The sequence below is a fragment of the Bos taurus genome, chromosome 2 (genome assembly GCF_002263795.3).
Source record: "Bos taurus isolate L1 Dominette 01449 registration number 42190680 breed Hereford chromosome 2, ARS-UCD2.0, whole genome shotgun sequence".
NCBI classification, from domain to species: Eukaryota; Metazoa; Chordata; class Mammalia; order Artiodactyla; family Bovidae; genus Bos; species Bos taurus.
The window spans coordinates 14,363,985-14,378,298 of NC_037329.1; the positions used below are offsets into that span (position 1 = coordinate 14,363,985).

General features: G+C 35.7%; 1 protein-coding gene across 11 annotated transcripts in view; it reads left to right on the forward strand.

The window, feature by feature from the left end:
• The window catches only part of PDE1A (phosphodiesterase 1A), a 400,450-nt gene that overhangs the window by 310,761 nt on the left and 75,375 nt on the right, over positions 1 to 14,314 (forward strand). For all 11 annotated transcript variants that reach the window (XM_059891725.1, XM_015474638.3, XM_010801844.4 and 8 more), the window contains 2 exons: positions 7,979 to 8,079; positions 13,559 to 13,684. In XM_059891725.1, the coding sequence (XP_059747708.1) occupies positions 7,979 to 8,079; positions 13,559 to 13,684 (227 nt within the window). The remainder of the gene's footprint in view (positions 1 to 7,978; positions 8,080 to 13,558; positions 13,685 to 14,314) is intronic.

Here is a 14,314-nt window from a genome sequence, read left to right on the forward strand (position 1 = left end):
GGTCAATAAGTTATCCATAATATACATTTTTAAAAAAATATTTTAATTCGGTGAAAAAAGATTTCCAGAAGCAAGTGAAAATATACTGAAATTTTTTCAAAATTTGGACCATATGGCATTTTCATTTGTAAATTCCTATGGCTCAGATAGATGGTAAAGAATCCACCTGCAATACAGGAGACCAGGATTCAATCTGTGGGTCGGGAAGATCCCCTGGAAAAGGGAATCACAACCCACCCCAATGTTCTTGCCTGGAGAATTCCATGGACAGAGGATCCTGGCAGGCTACCTGCTGTCTATGCTGTTGCAAAGGATCAGACATGACTGAGCGACTAACACTCACTCACTCACTTTCCCCATAGGAATCAACCTCCAGAAAAGTGACCTAGAAAAAAAGCCTTTGGAATAAAAGTTAGTTGTAGTGCTCTTCCCTCATTTCATTAACCAGGCTGACCTCACTAGCTTTTTCTCTTTTATACGCTTGTATCACTAATTACAATCAAATCCTAATAGATATTTTTGTAAATTATTCACGTGGATTTTTCCAAATTCTTCTTCTTCCTCTTTGCATCTGAATGGATCAGTTGATGACTGGGTAAATGGTTCAGCAGTGCAAATCCTGGGACAACAATGAGTAGATGATGGGAAGTCTGAGACAGCCTGGAATTCCTATAATGTCTCAGAGCATAGCATGACTTCCAAGAGATTAAAAAGGGAAGAGCAGTCCTTCCTTCTGAAGGTTCCAAACTGGGAGGGGTTCATCCCAAGGTATGAGTCATTGTTGAGATCCCCAAAATCTAAGTCCATTTTTGAATTCTCATGTGTTGACCTACGTGAAGCAGTATCATAAAACCCATGTAAGTAGAATAAGTAGAATGGTCTAGCAAACCCCATAATATACATTGCCTACCTGTTTAGATTTCAGACATCACGTCCTTTTTATTGGTGTGGGTCATTGGCATTCAGAGCTACATGACTAGGACTCCTCCATATTTCATCATTCTGCCCGAGACTGTATTCCTTACCTAGTGCCACACAAAGCCCTTACAGACACAATATGGAGCCCTGAAGATCTTGAAAACTTATAACAGGTACACGATTCTCCAAGTTTATTGTATACCTGTGTGTTATATACATTTCCCCCCAAGAATCTAGTGTTTTATTTACTACGTAAGATCCCTTTGCTATGATTTGTCGAAAAGTGTCTCACACAACGACTAAAGAAATTATCTATTTTACTTCTCCGTCTTTTTTTTGCCTCCTAAATATTGCAGATCCATCAATGCTTTGGGCTCAGATTCCACTCCTGCCTGGTGTTTCAATTATCTGTTTCTTCAAAACAAACTACTCTAAACCTCAATGGCTTATAACAATAATTTATCATATTTCTCAAGGGTTGTTGGTTAGAAGGTCCCAAACAGAAGGTTCTCACTTGGGGTCTCTCATGTGATTGTGACCAGCTAGAAACTATGGACACAGATATCTGAAGACATCACTGGGCAGGGATCCACAGTGGTTCAGTCATATGGCTGGCAGTTGAAATGGCTAATAGCTAAGAGCTCAGCTGTGCTTTTAATGAAGAAATTTTTTGGAATATCACTGCCAATTCAATAGAAATTCGCATTATATTGACAGGATCAGCAAGTAATATAACTGCTTTGGAGTTAAGGCCTGCTTTTGGGGAGGCAAAAACCAAAAACCTTTACTGATGCAGTAGCAAGATTCTCTTGTAACCTTCTAGAAGGCTGAATTATATGTAATCGTACCTTTGTATTCTCTCTTTAAGTTGTAAATATAGATATCACTCAGTTAAGGCATAAATGTGCCCAAGGAGCCAAATCAAATGTAGTCATGGTTGGACCTGGTCCTTGGTTGAAGTTTACTCATAATTCATTTGACACTTAAAGGGAGGAAGCAGAAGTTAGCAATAATAAGTAGAAACAAACATTCAAAGATATAGCTTTAAAATATTGTACAATTTTAAAAAGTAGTATGTATGACTTTCTTTATATCTGTTTCTCTTCCCAGCATATGTGCATTTCTTCCCGACCCAGGGATTGAACCCGGGTCTCCCGCATTGGAGGCAGATGCTTTAACCTCTGAGCCACCAGGGAAGCCCCATATGCATACACACATGCACACAGATTCTTATAAAGCTGGTTTAATCAGACTTCCTTGTTGCAGCTGTTCCTTGGACTCTGTTTTCCCTGGGTTTTATATGCATGGCAATTAGTGTGAAAACCAGAGTGCCTCCTGACTCCTGCACATGCTGTTACATGGGGAATAAATGCTGTAACATCTTCCTGGTTAGATCTGCTTGCTTTTTCCTTTCTAAGGCCTTGGTCTTGAATCTGATAGTGAGGTGGTTTTCATTTTACATGTTTATCATTTCCTGTTTTCTGAATTCTGTGGCATTGAAAAGTTAAATGAAATATTTAAGTGTTAGTCTGAAATGGAAACTGAACTAATTACGTTTCCTCAGAACAAAATAGAATGGAAAAGCTCTGCCTGCTTTGGTATAAAACTATCTGCTTTAATTATGAAGTATGAGGAGAAGATATATGCCATTTCAGGGTGGTAGATAACCAGGATGTTGTTTGCTTAAGTACTGCAAGTGTAAAGGCAACCAAATAAAAGTCTCCTAGTTCAGCTTTGCAATCTCTGTGCTAAAGATGACATTAAACAGATGAGGGATGCTATATTAGCGGGCAAATAGAGAAATTCAAACCCACAATGTGAGTTTACCCTCAGACTTGCAAGGAAGGCTTGTTCCAGAATCTAACAAGCTATTCCAACTTCTCTGGGAGACGGGAAATCTGGCCCAGCCTGGCATGACTCCTAGAAAGTTTAAATTGTTAGTAAAGATGACATAGTCACTTTTTGAGATACTAACCGATAATTATAACTTCACTATACTATAGCAGGTTTGGTTTAGAAACTTATTTCTAAATTCATCCTTTAACAAGAAAAGTGTTGGTGGACTCAATTCTTATCCCTTAGCTTGGCCATTACAAAAATAGTTGAGTTGGAGACTGTCAGTGTTGTCTAGGATCAGGAAAATACATTTAAACTAATGTGAAATTTTATGATTGATGATGAGAGGAAAAGCAAAATGAATTTTCAGTGTACTGACTATTTTGTCAAAACTAGGTTATACTACCAGCTCAACAGTTTTTTGCAAGCTATTTTAATAAGCTTTTTAGATTAAAAAAAAGGTGGTAGAAGTTGAGTATTAATTTTCACACATATGAATGTATTGGTTCTTTGAAACAAACAAACAAAAAATGCCTTATAGAAATATGCATTTAGCTGAAGATCCAAAGATTTGATATGGAGAAGACAGGGTCACTTACATTAATGTTTTAGGCAATGCCCTGCTGTTTCAGAACGGTCTTATCAGCATGGCGTTTACAGAGCACTCCAGTAGCAGCCTAACACTATCAGGTGGCCAGTGCAGCCTGTTAGCTGCGAAATGTTCACAGGACCGTTGCCTGAACGGGATTGCGATGGAGCCATTGTCCTTCAGTTTGTTGGCATCATATTGGGACACTCTCAGGCCTGGAGTAGGCAGTGCAGAGCTGATAAGACAGTTGACCCTCTGTCTCCGTCTCTCTCCTTGTGTCACTTGTTGCTCTGTGCAAGGTGACAGGGGCGTGTGGTAGCTTGAGCTGTTTGCTAAAGATCACCATGTACTGCCAACCTGCTTCCAAATGACTCTTTGAATATGAAACCATCTGAGAGCCTTGGCAAGAGAACACTTGTATTTGAGGGCTCCTGGCATTGTGTTCTCTCTGATACTGAGTCTAAGAGAAGTACTTGAAAACTATTCCTTTGGAACTTGCAGTCCTCTGACTACACCCAGAAATAGCCCCTCATACTTTGAAACTACTCAGTTTTTCTCCAGTCTACAAAAATATGCCACTATGTCTCTATTCCAAAACTACATGGAAATTCTGTTCTTGCAAATGACTTCCAATCCAACAGTGTTTGGAAGAGTGGACACAGTGTGGGCTTTCAAGGCAAGCAGATATTGATTTCAAACCTAACTTCCCCACTACCTAGCTTCCTTGCCGTCTACTTCTGTTCCCTGGTCACTAAAATGTGGTTTAATAATGCCGATCACCTTGCAGTATGACAGTGAGGAGTAATAATATCATATGTGTAAACCTAACCTAGTTCCTGAAACATAATAGCAATTAGTATGAATATTATATTTATTATACTATATATTAACTTATATGTATTATGTGTTAATACTATTATACTCACTTTCCACATTGGGTTAGTTATAGAAAACTAACTCAGTCTATTCAAAGGGATAGAGAAAAAAGGTTCAAAACTACCTGTAATGTAAGGGGTTATTAATTATGTTTTTTTAGATACACCAGGAACTAACAGGTTAATGTGACTTTCTAACCTAAAATTCTCCCAGCCTTCTACACACACACACATACACACACACACACATACATTCTCTGTTGTATACACACACACACAAAATTATTCAGATATGAAAATTACATCATAAGTCTTAAAGCTTTGTTAGCTTCTCTACCCATCAGTGTATCCAGTTAAATTATCTAGAAATTCTGCTTTTGAAACCTTAGAAGAATGTATTTAACATATTGCCTCCCTTAAATAATGAAGGCTATTGTCATCCACAGAAAGAACACTGTGATCTGTTGAAAGAACAGAAATTTTGGAATCAGAGAGATTTCAGTTTGAATTCCTGCCCTGCCATTTGAAAGCTATGTGACCTACTGCAGATTGATTCACTTCTTTAGGATTTGGCTGTGTTATCTGCCAAATGAGATTTAAAACTTACCTTGTGAATGGTAAATAGGGTGATTATAAAAATTAAATGAAACCATCTGCCTAAAATGTCCAATTAATGTTAGTTCCTTCTCCTTTCTTTCCATCAACACTGTACATGGTGTTAATGGCGGTTAATACCTTTCTCTGGTATAATTTGAGGGCTTTACAAGTAAGTCTGCCTGGGCACTTCTCTAGGCAAAATGCAAGTTAGATGAAGCACAATACCTACACTCCTCATGACTCTTCATTTTAACTCTTTATTTCTGTCCATTGGGAATAAGAAGAACTTAGGTTATGTACTGACCGCTGTTCTGGTTGGGAAGAGTGATATGATTCAGGTTTATTCTCTGTGACTTGTCCTCATGAGTCATTTACAAAATCCTTGAATTTAAGCAACCATTTTCTGAGTTAGAATTCTCATTTGACACCAGTATAAAATAAATTGTCAACTAAGGAGATAAAAATTAGCCTCCAGCTTTACTTTCACTAATATGAAATAGATGTATTTTTCAATTAAATGTGAATGTTCAATGTTTCTTTCTTCCCAAACTAGTTAAATTTAATTGTTAAGATGATAGTGTGACAATAAACAAGATGACTTCATGAAGGAAGTACTGTTTATGAGAGGCAGAGATTAATAAGACCAAAAACAGGAAGCATATATATAATCAATTTTGACAGCTAGGAAGATAACAATTTTAAATGCTTTGAGATAATCTATAATTAAAATTTATCTCTGATTTCCCACTTTAATTTTTTTACAATTGCTTCTTCATAGTCTCTGTTATCATAGTGGATATAAAATGTTGCTTTTAAAAATCACAGATAAGTCTGTAAATCTTAAATATAACCAATAGGAAATATTTAAGAAGATGGGTGATTTTTTTTCTAACAATTTTCTTTAATGAAGCAATGGATTTCTGGGGGTTACAAAATCTGGTTTAACTTAAATTGCTATTCATTTCATGGTATTTAATTCCATAGTCTCAATGGGGATATTGGAGGCTCAGTCCCAGTTCAGCCTGTAATATAAGTCTTTACGTCATTTCCTTTTAATGACTCACAATTAAATGAACCTATAAACACAATGCAGCTAGTTATATTAACTCTCCTTGGTTCTGAATATCATTTCTGCTTCAGTTATCAAACTGTGAGGCATTTATTTTTGAATTGCAATCTGTAAAGATATGTTAGTTCACTATTATTTTCCAGATCCAATACCTTAAACAGTATATTTAAGGAAATGAAAGTCACTCAGTTGTGTCCGACTCTTTACGACCCCATGGTCTATACAGTCCATGGAATTCTCTAGTCCAGAATACTGGAATGGGTAGCCTTTCCCTTCTCCAGAGGATCTTCCCACCCCAGGGATTGAACACAGGTCTCGACATTGCAGGTAGATTCTTTACCAGCCGAGCCACAAGGGAAGTCCATTTAAGGTAATAAGTTCAGTAAAATGCCATTTATTCTGTATTTACTATATGATAAGACTTAAAGTCCACAGGGGAATGGTCACTAATTCTCTTTTCATGGAAACTGTGCCTGAGAGAGTAAATAACTTATTTGCCAGGTTTAAAACCAGAATTCTCTGATTGCAGTCTCTTTCCACCATTCCCTATTACTTCCTCCTAATATTAAAACTGGTGAAATTCAATTCAACAGACAAATGTTAAGTTCCTACTATGTGCCAAATAACCATGATGTGTTATATGAAAGAAGCAAAGATGAATAAGACTGTGCCTTTTGGCAGCCATGAAACTCAACAGTGTCACCTCCACTGTTTGATTCATAGAGTGGCTTCTCCTTGACTTTTATTCAAAGTCCTAATTCATCAGCTCTAATCAAGGTCATCTACCGACTCTTTCCCATACTCCACCTTCTCTTTTCAGTCTCCCTTCACTTGACTCTCCAACACAATTGTACTATTAGCAGTGCAATTCCCATATAGGCCTCTACAGTACCCTTCCATATTTACTCTTTCTATTTAGAATCTCTCTGTTCTCAAGCTTGCATTTAACTACCAATATTTATCCATCCTTTGTCCAAGATCTACTGCCACCAAATAGATGTCCTATCTATACCTTTATTCTGTGAGTTTTCATCAAGTATGCATGTACTTTACATTGTATTTTTCTGCTACTTTGTGCAAAGCCTTTTCCATGTATATGGAATAAGACCATTAAGAGCAAGTTCCATGTCATTTTGGATCTTCCATTCCTGCCATCAAGTACTACCCACTTATAGTGCTCTCCAATAGAACTTCTGTGGTGATGGAGACATTTTCTGTCTGCACTGTTCTGTAAGATAGCCACTTGCCACTATTGAGCAATTGATATGTGACTACTGTGACTGAAAAAGAGAACTTAATTTTACCTATTTTTAATTTAAATAGTCACATGTGATTGTCCTATTGAACCATGCAGTTAAAGTGTCGCACAAAATGTGAGAGGTGAACAAACTATTGAATTACCTAAATGAACTTATAACAGTAGAGAAAATTTGTTAAACCATCCAATTGATAACAACAAAATATCAATGTATTTGAAGCAGTGCTCTGGATTTTATGTGAAAACATTTACTCTTTCATTGCTATTAAGTTTAACTGTATCGTCATAAAATAGATGTATTATGAAGAGCAAACGATAAACTCTTGGAAACTCTTCTAAATTTCTAAATGTAAAACTTAAAGTTCAGTTTCTCTAATGACCAAAGTAAACATTTTCAACTCTTTTCTCATAGTAAATTCTTCACAAAAGTTGAGCTAAAAGACATTTTAATATTGTATGAGTCATATGTTAAAAATTACTGCACTCTAAATGATTTCATTTAGAGTTTGGGTAAGATTAGCCTTACCCAAATTGGTAAGGCTGTAAATTCAAAATTCATTTAGAGCTCACCTTTTAAATGATAGAAAATTATCATTTTTTCCAATTAACAAGGAAAATTATAATGTCTAGATTTTTAACTTACAAGTCATTAAACAATCATCAACCTTGTGAAGCATCCACTATGTACAGTTAATGGAGATGAAAAAGGGAAAATTATTTAAACTTCATAAAAAGAATTTTATATAATGATTTATACTGTGTGCAATGAAGCTTTCTATAGAAAGACAACATTGACTCTACTTTTGATGTGATGGAATCTTTCCTTAATTTAATAGCACTGGCTCACTGAACTGGAAATTTTAGCAATGGTCTTTGCCGCTGCCATTCATGACTATGAGCATACAGGGACTACAAACAATTTTCACATTCAGACAAGGTAAGGTAACAGATTAACTTTCATAAGTTAAAATTTGACATTTGTTTTCCTGAGTATTACTTATTCCTTAAGAGGATTTCAAAATAATAATGAAGATGTCTAAAAAAATGAATTTAATAGATTTTAGCAAAATGCCTTCAGCTGCAAACACTTCGGTCAGTTCCTATTTATTAAGAATCTTTTATCTTTTTGTGGCATATTTAGCAATTTAAAGAACATAAAAATGTATAAGATCGTTTTTCTGTGCCCAGAACTTATGTTAAACTGTCACGCAAGTCAGACATTTATTCACTGGAACAAATCTTGCATCATTTGTTTGATGTCAGTTTCTCAGTTTCATGTCAAGGCATCAGTTTAGTGTCATTATGTATTTGAAAGAATGAAAATTTATTTTTGAAAAAAAATCTAAAAATAAAACAAATCTTATTTCCAGGTTAATAAGCAATGTTAAAACAATTAGAAAATTGGATTTTTAATTGTGGTAATAATGGTAGTTATTAGAATCAAAATATCAGAGTAGAGGTGCATTAGTTGGTGAAGGCTGTCACACAATACTACAGTTTGGGTGGTTTAAATAACAGACATTTTCTCAAAGTCCTAAAGACTGAACATGCAAAATCAAAGTGTAAGCAAGTTTGATTTCTTCCGAGGCCTCTCCCCTAGGCTTCCAGATGGCTGACTTCTTGCTGTGTCCTCAGTGACCTTTTTCCTTGCTTGAGCATACCTTGGAGTCTCTTCCTGGTCTTACAAGGACATCAGTCATGTTGGATTAGGGCCCCACCCTTATGACCTTTTTTAACATTAGTTGTGTCTTTAAAGGCCTTAGCTTCAAATGCAGTCACATTCTAAGGTACTGGGGTTAGGATTATAAACATAATTTGGGGGAATTCGTTCAGTCCTTAATAGAAAGGGGCTTTAAGCTCTTTCTGGTTGCAAAGAGATCTCATTGCTCGAGAGGCAGAATTTGGTCCAGGATCATCAGGATCTGATTCACTTATATACACGGGATCCTGAATTTCCATGTCTTCCACTGGTCAGAGATGGTTAAGATGGAGATGTAAGTTAAGAGACTGATTTCACTCTGGAACTACTGTAGATCTCTCTTCTTGTTGAGGGAAAACTAAGCTGAAATATTTTTTGTTGTTTATTTTTAGCTCCTAGAGTAGATTGAGATTTACATAAAAATTTAACAGAAAGTACAGGGCTCCCAAGTACTCCTTCCCCAACCCCACAGTTTCACCTGTTTTTAATATCCTGCCTCAGGTGTGGTACAGTTGTTACAACTGATGAACCAATATTGATACATTATTATTATCTAAAATCTATAGCCTACATTTGGAGAAGGAAATGGCAACTCGCTCCAGTATTCTTGCCTGGAGAATCCTGTGGACAGAAGAGCCCTGATGGGCTGCTGTCCATGGAGTCGCACAGAGTCGGACAGGACTGAAGCAACTTAGCATGCATGCATAGCCTACATTACAGTTTACTGCTTGTGTTATCCATTTTATGAGCTTTACAAATGTATAATGCCAAGTATCTACTATTACAGTATCATCCATAAGAGTTTCACTGCCCTAAAAGTCCTCTGTACTTCATCTTTTCATTCCAGTCTCCCTCCTTCCTGCTTTAACCACTGCAATCCCTGATCTTGTTAAGGTCTCCAGTTTTGTCTTCTCCAAATGTCATATAGTTGAAATAATACAGTATAAAGCCTTTTCAAACTGGTTTCTTCTACTTAACAATATGCATTAAGTTTCCTCTATGTCTTTTCATAAGTTGATAGCTCATTTCTTTTTATTACTGAATAATATTCCAGTGTGTGGATGTCCCAGAGTTCACTTATTCAACTACTGAAGGATATCTTGGTTTCCTCTAAATTTTAGAGTTTGTGTAAATGTTCATGTGCAGATTTTTGTGTGGTCTTTTTTTGTGCACTTTTTTAACAGCAATATTTTTAAAACTGACTTCCTAACTATAGGAATTTGTTGTTTTATGTGGGGAGCATAGAAACATTAAAATACTTGGCATTTTAGAGCTTCAAGGGATCCTACAGTGACTGAGATCCACATTCTATAACCTCTGGTCTAATCCCCACAGTCTAAGAAAAGAAAACAAAGATCTCAATAGAGGAAATTACCTAACTATATGCACATAACCACCTGATGGCAGTAGCAGGGTTGAGAAACTGAGATGAGGGACACTTGCTCTCAATCCAGTCTACTTAATGTAACTCTGCTCCCATGGCCAAAGACAGACATATAACAGTCATAACAGTCTTTTATGCTAAAGGCTATAAAACAGTCTTTTATAGCCTTCAATGGATGGACTTGAAAATTATGGCCCCTTGACAGAGACAGAATAGTTTGAATTCAGACAATGAAATGTTGGAGAAAGCATTCTGTCTATCCTTACAGTCTCCCAGATTAAAAGAGCATAAGTGACCAGGAAGACCTTGAAGTCTGGTTGTGCAGCAAGAATATTACTAACCACACATTTACAGCATATAGAGATGTCTTGTTTTCGTTTGTGTTAAACATCAAAGGAAAGGGAAACTATGCAGATCATTTTTGCTTAGCAAAGGCTCTTCTACATCCACTAAATTCATAAGTGGGATTTTAAAGACAGCTCATTATTGAGCTGAGTATGGTCACAGTTTTGGGAATTAGAGAAGGGAGCAAGCGATTTGCTTCCAAAAAAACATTTCTTTACTTTGCAAAGTAAAGGCAATGGACTGGCCTCCAGCAGCAGTATAAATTATCATTCCTAGCTTTCTCCTTTTATCACTGATTTACAACTGGATGAAGATTCACAACTTACTTTAGACAGCAGAGAAGAAAAGTAGATGATGAAAAAGAAGGAGGAGGAAAAAGAGAAGGAGAAAGAGGAGAGGGAGGAGGAAGATGAAGCGGAATACACTTTTTACCATTTTATATTAAGAAGCTTTGTATAAAAAGTGAGGGAAGGTCTAGTATTTTATTTATTTTCTTATAAATTTTCTATTAGGATCAATTATTTAATGGATTAATTCTACAAGAACTTGAGCATTTTATGAACAAAAAGTTTGCAGTGATCACAGATACAACAATATGATGTGCTTTTAGAAGCTCTATTGGCTTCATATTTTGTCCAAATATTGTCCAGTATTGGTCTTATGTTACTGATATTAATAATTTCTATTTTGTATTATTCTTTGTTATTTGTATTTAGAGTTGCTTTTCTAATATGGAAACCTATTTACTAGATAATGCAAAATGTCTGAAAAATAATTTAAAACATGGTGCAAGGTTAGATTTGAGTTCAACACAGACATTATAAGCCATAGAAATCCTTGAAAGTGTAAAAAATAGAGATAATTTCCTCTTTGTGAAAAGCAAATGCTAAGCTACATGTTACCATGGACACTGAGTATTGCTTAGAATTTTGTTCTTCCCATAGCAGTCATAGATTATCTCAAACATTAAAACCATTCTGTATTCTCAGCATCTTGTTGGATTTATGAGACAAAATCACATAGACTTTGCTGTAATTAAATCTGATTAAAAAACACATCTTTGCTTGTTGCTGAAAGGAAGAAATAGTGATGCTTAGATCCCTATCATACAATAAACTTGACAAAATGACCATGGCTAAATCTGAGATTGTATGACACAAAATATGTGATTTGCAAATCACAGTTCTATCCATGATCTCAGCAAATTTCTGAAGATACTTGCACAAAATATATTTAATTTTCTCTCAAAAGGATTGCATATATGTGTTCCTAGTTCAGTTTTCTGTATATTGACCTGTGATTATTGATAATAAAATTTAAAAGGAAATGACCTATTAGGCACTAGAATAGTTACTTCCTCTTTTGTTTCCAGAACTATTATAAAAGTGGAATAACATATGCAGATAGCTATCACCTCCCCGCAATAGATTTCCTTTTAAATTTGATCTTTAACAAAGAAGCAAATGCAATACAATGGAACAAAGGCAGTCTCTTCAACAAATGGTGCTGGAACAACTAGAGAGCCACATTAAAAAAAAAAAAATCCAGACACAAACCTTCATTAATTTAAGATGAATAATAGACCTAAATGTTCACAGAAATTAATTTAAGATGAATAATAGACCTAAATGTAAAATGAAAAACTCTAAAACTCCTAGAAAATAACATAGGAGAAAATCTAGATGATCTTAGGTATAGCAAGAGAGTTACAAGATTAGCCAAAGAGTAGGAGAAAATGTTTTCAAAAGGTGCATATGATAAAAGATTATTGTACAAAACATATAAAAAACACTTAAAACTCAACAACAAGAAAACAAACAGCCTGGTTTTAAAAATGCTCCTTAACAGACACTTCACCAAAGAAGACACACAGATGATAAATTAGCTTATGAAAAGATTCTCCATATTATATGTCATCAGGGATATTCAAATTAAACAATGAGATATCACTATGCATCTATTAGAAAGGCTAAAATCCAGAACATTGACAGCACCAAACACTAGCGAAGATGTGAATCAACAGGAAATCTCAGGCGTCACTGATGGGAATGCAAAATGATACAACCATACCGGAAGACGGTTTGGTAGTTTCTTATGAAACTAAATATATTCTCACCATATGAGCTGATAATTACTCTCCTTGGCATTTACCCAAAGGAGCTGAAAACTTATGTACACATGAAAACCTGCACATGGATATTTATAGCAGCTTTATTCATAATTGCCAAAACTTGAAAGCTACTAACATGCCATTTAGCAGGTGAGTGGATAAATAAACTGTGATACACCTAAATAATGTAATATTATTTAGTGCTCAGAAGAATTGACCTATCAAGCCATGAAAAGATATGAAGGTAACTTACATGCACACTTAAAGGTACAAGCATCCAATCTGAAAAGGCTACATAGAGTCATATGACATTCTAGAAAAGGCAAAACTGTGAAGAAAATAAAAAGACGAGTGGTTGCCAGGTATTAAGGGGATGGGAAGGGAAGTCTGAATTGGCAGCTCACAAAGGATTTCTAGAGCAGTGAAAATACTCAGTATAATACGTTAATGGTAGATACATGTCATTTTACATTAGTCCAATCCCATAAAATTTACACCACTAAGAGTAAACCCTTAATGTAAACTATGGTCTCTGATAACAATGTTTATGTAGGTTCATCAGTTCTAATAAATGTACCTCTGTGGTTGGGAATGTTAATAATGGGGGAGGCTATGCATGTGTGGGACCAAGGGATATATGGCAAATCTTTGTACGTTCTGCTCAATTTTGTTGTAAACCTAAAATTGCTCTAAAAGTCTGTTTTTTAAAATTGTTATACAGTGTAAAACAAAAAGGAAACTAAGTACCTCTGTAAATTTAGGTGTTCAGTTATTGGATTTTTACTGATATTATTATGCCTTATGACTTGAGTATTGTTAATAGATACTCATGAGGTCTGAAGAAATCCTCTAGTAGGCATTTTGTTTTTATTTCTTAGGTCAGATGTTGCCATTTTGTATAATGATCGCTCTGTCCTTGAAAATCATCATGTGAGTGCAGCTTATCGCCTTATGCAAGAAGAAGAAATGAATGTCCTGATAAATTTATCCAAAGATGACTGGAGGTGAGTTTCAGAGGAAATATAGAGGAATTTAATTTCAGGGAAAATGCTATGTGATTTAACATGAAGGAAACAGATGAAAGGCAATCCTTTAATCACAAAACAAACTAAATTCCCCTTGACTGGAAGATTAGTACTGGAAGACTATTCAGGAACAAGGCTCTGTAGATGGAGCTGAACTATTTCAAGGCCAATTCAACATCTATATGCATCATAACCAATCCAAAAGACCACGTATCACATAACACCTTAAGATACATAATTACATACTCCTTGAAATGGTGCTAAAGTGCTTAGTCACTCAGTCGTGTCCAACTCTTTATGACCACATGAACTGTAGGCCTCCAGGCTGCTCTGCCCATGGACTTCTCCAGGCAAGAATTGTGGAGTGGGTAGCCATTCCCTTCTTTAGTGGATCTTCCTGATCTAGGGATTGAACCTGTGTCTCCTGCATTTCCTGCATTGCAGGCTGATTCTTTACCATCTGAGCCACCAGGAAAGCCCTCCTTGGAAGGGAGTTCTGCTCAATTGTACCGATATGTGGTCTTACATTCATTCAGAATTTTTGTGTCTGATTCCTTCATATATTACTTTTCTGTACATGGATATGAGCTTTTCCAAAAAACAAAAACT